General features: G+C 35.3%; 1 protein-coding gene across 2 annotated transcripts; it reads left to right on the top strand.

The window, feature by feature from the left end:
- Window positions 1-560: 560 nt before the first annotated feature.
- Window positions 561-5,422, top strand: LOC121237385 (probable hexosyltransferase MUCI70). Of its 2 annotated transcripts, none has more exons than XM_041134096.1 (9): window positions 561-760; window positions 1,928-2,215; window positions 2,394-2,607; window positions 2,752-2,861; window positions 2,949-3,148; window positions 3,586-3,689; window positions 4,334-4,521; window positions 4,667-4,866; window positions 4,992-5,422. In XM_041134096.1, the coding sequence occupies exons 2-9, from the start codon at window positions 1,957-1,959 to the stop codon at window positions 5,187-5,189; spliced, it is 1,473 nt and encodes a 490-aa protein (XP_040990030.1). In that variant the 5' UTR covers window positions 561-760; window positions 1,928-1,956; the 3' UTR covers window positions 5,190-5,422. The 2 variants fall into 2 exon arrangements, with proteins under 2 accessions (XP_040990030.1, XP_040990029.1); XM_041134095.1 differs by having other exon boundaries at window positions 561-1,597.
- Window positions 5,423-5,680: the final 258 nt, after the last annotated feature.

The raw sequence follows: 5,680 nt of genomic DNA, 5'->3' as shown, positions 1-5,680 counted from the left end.
ATATGATTTTATGTAATATGTAAGATTTATATTATAAAATTTATTTTAAATTAAAATATTTTTGAAGAGATATCATGACTATAAGAGTTTGCAGAAACCCAAGATTGGGTACAAATAAATTTGCATGTACGTGGAGTTTGAACAACATAAAAGATTGTTAGATTTGCCATACAAATGTTTTGTAAATGATTCCTCATTACCTGTCATTTAGCCATATATTAATGTTGAAATATAATTTTGATTCAAATTCAATTATAACTCATGTTTTATAATAGAGTTGTGCTGTATATAAACTTCGCACTCTGTATATCATTTAAAAAATATATTTTTATTTTTTTATTTTTATGTTTCATATTTTATATTTTATGAAATACGAAAGTAAAAATATAAGTTTATATATTTTTAAATAATATGCATGTATGTGAAGTTTATGTATAGAATTTTTTTTTTATAATATTAACGTTTCATTTGGGTTTTATAAATAAGATAAAATATTAGAATGTTGATTTTTTCTTTTGCAAGTAGAATGTGGAATTTTATGCTCAAGGTAAATAATGAGTACTAAAAATAATAAAAAAACGTGGATAGAGAGAGAGATGCGGAAGCTAATCCTGCAGAAGAAAGAGTTTTTTCATAACAAAATTTTCACACCGAAACCCTAGAATTTGGGTACAAGATAAAAACCCAGTTCAGGAAAAAAGGTGTCTAGGATTTTTATTTGGGTTTGGGATTTGGAGCCCATTGGAAATTTGGCGTAGTGGTAAGTTTTTTTTTTTTTTGTCTGAATCTCCGCCCCCCATTATTGAATTTCCGTTTGAACATTGAACGTTGAGCCTTCGATTTTTTGGATAGACTCGAAACTTCGAAGCAGTTCAATTTGATGTAAATTGGAACTGTTTCTGTTTATGGTTTTTTAATAATAAAAAAAAATAAATCACATTTTTGAGATCGTATGTTTCGATGTTGAGTGCAAACTGAGAAGTGGGTCTGATTTTCGGGATTCATTTCGTGGTGGATTCTGTCATTGGAAATTTGGAATTAAAAAGCTTGGAAGTGATCATTGCAATTTTGAGATTTAGCGTTTAGAAGGAATTGTGGGTTAGGTGGCCTGGTGTTTTTGAACATAAATCTGCAAAAATAATGGTGGGTTTGAGAATGTGTTGCCGTACATTGGAGATTTCAGTGAATCGGTGGACCATTTGGGGATGGGATTTGTGAGTTGGTATTGAAGTTGGATTTGGTCGTGGCATTTTGGAAATCAGTGTTAGAAGACAATTTAGGATTTTGTGAATGAGAGGGTTGTGTAAAGTAGAAAGGAGATGAAACCCAAACTTGTGGGTCTCAAGATACGATGACTGGAGGGTCATTGGGTTTACGTACGGGAGTTATGGATCACTTCAACAACAGATACAGAACGGTACCTTGCAGACTTCTCAGGCGCGAAAACCTTCTAAGATGCTTCTTTCTAGTTCAAGGGAGAAGGAAAAGCTTCTCCCATTTATTTGCCGATACGTTGGTCGAAGGAGGGTTGCGATGCTCCTCTTGATTGTCCTCGCTCTTTTGGTTTTTGTATTCGGTTCCTTTACGGTTAATAAAGGTCTGTTTTTCTATCCCCATTCTTTTATTTTTCTTCGATAGTATATTGTAAAGCCACCTGTAATTATGCTGATGTGTGGGAGGCTTTACAATATAGTTAGGAGGCGCTATCATTTTTTTTCCCTCTTTCTGAGACAAAATATGATCTGATGGAGTTGACGTCTCCTCATCTTGTCATTGTGTAGCTGAAGCAATATTTTTTTAGGCACACTTGTGATTGCTAGGTCTCAATTAGCTTTTGTGAATTTTCATTGTGCTACTTATTGATTTCTTTTGATCTTCATATATTCTCCCTATTTACTGGTTTGGTTTTTGAATGGTGATGCACCAGAATCGAACATCACTTCACACATAGGAAGCATGACACCTTATCGGTCAGATTATCCTCTATCTTCAAATCCACCAGGAGTAGAAGATAATCATGGGTATAAGAATTATTTTGAAGAGATCTCTTTGAAAGGAAATGATCAAAGTCAAGCTTCATCTTTTCCTCCTCCTCCTCCTTCTAGTGCAACAGCTACAAGTGTTACATGGTCTAACCCTTCATCGGGCCATCTTTGTGGAAATTTTGTGTTTCCTCCTCCCCCACCAGCTGGTAGTAAAAGGATTGGACCACGCCGTAAGTTTGAGGTTTTCTTGCATATTGTATTGTTATTGAATTTCTTGCACCCGCACACTTGTAATTTCAGTGTAAAACTGATTGTCAAGAACATATAAAGTACTGGCTACAGCCAACATCTAAAATTTTTTCTGGTAAAATATTCATTGATAACGGCTTCGTTTCATTTTATTTTCAGCATGCCCAGTATGTTATCTCCCTGTAGAGCAGGCTATAGCTAGCATGCCAAGCTCCCCATCAGCTTCACCAGTGCTACGTAATTTGACATATATCCATGATGAAAATCCTATCAAAACCGAGACTCATGGAGGCTCCGACTTTGGTGGATATCCTTCTTTAAAGCAGAGGAATGAGTCCTTTGAAATAAAAGAGTCAATGGCAGTGCACTGTGGGTAGGTTTAGGTTTCGTTCCTATTGGTTCATTTTAGCTAGATTATCTTCCAATGTCTGCAGTGTTTTCTGTTTATATTTTTTCAGCTAAATGCATCCTCCTTTCTGTCCTCCTCTGTTGGTGCATTAATTTTCATTTTTATCAGATTTGTTAAGGGAAGCAAACCCGGTCACCAGAGTGGATTTGATATTGATGAAGCTGACCTTCTAGAGTTGGAGCAGTTTCATGAAGTTATGGTTGCATCAGCCATATTTGGTATTGCTTAGTATAAGACACTTTGTAAAGATCTACTTGATTCTACGCATATACTTTTCTATTCCTTATGAGTGCACCTTTTTTTAGGAAACTATGACATTATACAGCAGCCCAAGAACATTAGTGAAGCGGCCAGAAAAAATGTTCGTTTTTATATGTTTATTGATGAAGAGACTGAAGCTTATATGAAGAATTCTAGTGTCTTGGACAGCAGTAAGAGGATTGGGTTATGGAGAATTATTGTCGTTCATAATATTCCATACACTGATCCAAGACGTAATGGAAAGGTCTCTCTACTTTCTTTTGGAAAATTTGTTTCTTTTGTTTCGGTCTATACTAAAATGTAGCTCAGATAAATTATGTCTTTTCTTTGTTTCTTTGTTTTCTTCTTCCGCCTCTTGAAAATTTGTAGTTTTCTTGGTTATTAGACTCCCCTCCCCCTCTCTTTTCTTGTATGGATGATGTTATATCATAAGCAGATCTGCAGACAGGAGATTGTGATATGACACCATTTAACTAATTATGTTCTTTTCAAGTTATCAGATAGAGAAATGCATGGAGGGAAATGACGTTGATGAGATTATGTGCTGACAGTTCCTTTTTTCCCTGATTACTTTTTGTTACAGTGGTGATGCTAGGTGTCCTCGAAATCAATTCTGGGGAAATTTTGTGAATAAACTCAAGTGTGTTTGATGTTGTTGACCCTCTTAAGTATTTATGATAGGTTCCAAAGCTTCTATTGCATAGGATCTTCCCCAATGTTCGGTATTCCATATGGATTGATGGAAAGCTCCAGCTTGTTGTGGATCCATATCAAATTCTTGAGAGGTACATCCATCTTCTGTTTTTGTTAGCCTCTCATTTCTTGGTATGTGGGAGCCTGAATTAGTGTTGTTATACAGATTTTGGATTTCCTGTATGGCTAAGATACCGTACAGATTCAGAAAGCAGAGAGTTGGCAGACATATTTCATTAGGTTTCTTAGAATGTTCATTAACGCAGGTGGTGTGATTGCATATTTACTGCTCACCAGCTTTTTTCTGCTTCAACTTTTATAATGTATAATTTTTTATTTTATTTTTTCAATAACTAAGAAGGTATCTTATTAATATAATGTATAATGTCAATGAAATATACCATATCTTGATGTCTTTTCTTCTGGAGTATGTATATATCATTGCTGATGTTAATGGATGCGAGTGATATAATTGCATATATCGTCTTGATCGGGTACACACTTCTCTTTTTTGTAATTTATGTATTGTCCGTAGTAATAATGAGTGGTTCTCATGAGAACTACTCTTGCCGTCAGAATCCAATAAAGGAAGGCACCTGCTTTATTTTGTCTCAGGTTTATTTTGAAGCACTGTGGCATTGATGTTCATGCATGGGACACATGGATGTGATTCTCTGAGCTTCATAGGAAATATAAAGTCTAACCTTGATATTTCAATCCCCAAAATCTCATTCAGGTTTTTGTGGCGTGAAAATGCTAATTTTGCCATCTCAAGACACTATAAACGCTTTGATGTTTTTGAAGAGGCCGAAGCTAATAAAGCTGCTGGGAAATACGACAATGCCTCTATTGACTACCAGATTGAGTTTTATAGAAGGGAGGGCTTAACACCATATTCTCTGGCTAAGCTTCCAATAACAAGTGGTAGGTGCATGATTTTTGCATTCATGTTTTCATTAATAACTTTATAGATGTTTATAAATGTAGGTATTTTACATATTTGTTTGCAGACGCTGGTCTGTTGTGTTTTCCCTGTCAAATATTTTGTTTTATGAATGAGTTTCTGCAGATGTTCCTGAAGGTTGTGTCATCATAAAGGAGCACATTCCCATCACAAATCTATTTACCTGTCTATGGTTCAATGAAGTTGATCGTTTTACTCCCAGGGATCAGTTAAGCTTTTCCACGGTGAGAGACAAAATGATGTCAACAGTGAGTTGGGGCATCAATATGTTTATGGATTGTGAAAGGCGTAACTTTGTGATACAGGTTAGTGTCTTCATATTGTTTTAGGAATGGAAAAAAGAAAAAGCAAAAAGCAAAAAGGTACTTCAGAGGATCATATGAAAAAAACACTAAGATTATATTCTGAGTGCAAAAATTTTAATATACAGGCATACCACAGAGATTTATTGGAGCACATGCCTCCTCCAGTTGGTCGGATAATCCATTCTCCACCCACTTTGCCTGTCTATAATCCAATGGTAAGGCCTCCTATGAAGAAGATTATTAGGCGAAGAGGAGATAGGAAATCTGGTCAAAAGCGTCATCGTAAAGTTGTTGCTGGTCATAGAGACAACAATCCATTCTAGGTTTTCATTTTCTTGGAAGGGAGGTGGGAAGTAAAGAATTTTTTCTTTCTTTGTTCAAATTATACGGCACGGGTTGCAAGGATGTGGCTAGATTCAAGCAGGATGGCCACAAGGACAAACATTGCTCTAATTTTTGTTTCAGAAAATGCTATTTTTGGTAAGTAAAAAGGTTAACCATCGATTTTTGTTGTAAATACCTTCACTCCAAATAAGTTCCGTTGATGCTGCTGTCATTTTCATACCTTCTACACTACCAAGTTTTCCCTATGTTGTTAAGTTACATGTTTATATCATAGTTTTTGGAGGTTTCGTTTTCATTTACTAGTTGTGCTTTGCTGCCATGCTAGATGGAAAAGGCCAGATTTTTTTTTTTTTTAAAAAAAAAAAAAAATTCCACTCCCTTACTAATTAGTGTTCATTTTCTTTCTGAATACGGATGCTTTTAGTCCCATGTCTCCTTGAACTTGGAGATTTCAGTTATCTATACCACA

Source organism: Juglans microcarpa x Juglans regia, chromosome 6S, assembly GCF_004785595.1.
Source record: "Juglans microcarpa x Juglans regia isolate MS1-56 chromosome 6S, Jm3101_v1.0, whole genome shotgun sequence".
NCBI lineage: Eukaryota > Viridiplantae > Streptophyta > Magnoliopsida > Fagales > Juglandaceae > Juglans > Juglans microcarpa x Juglans regia.
Note: the sequence above shows the minus strand (reverse complement) of the source record. Positions and strands in the feature narration are given on the sequence as shown.

Excerpts from the sequence above, each read along its gene's own strand:
- LOC121237385 (XM_041134095.1), top strand. The coding sequence starts at position 1,456 with ATGCTTCTTTCTAGTTCAAGGGAGAAGGAAAAGCTTCTCCCATTTATT. Across the intron at positions 2,216-2,393 it reads TAAAAGGATTGGACCACGCC|CATGCCCAGTATGTTATCTC; the intron begins GTAAGTTTGAGG and ends TTTTATTTTCAG. Across the intron at positions 4,522-4,666 it reads TAAGCTTCCAATAACAAGTG|ATGTTCCTGAAGGTTGTGTC; the intron begins GTAGGTGCATGA and ends GAGTTTCTGCAG.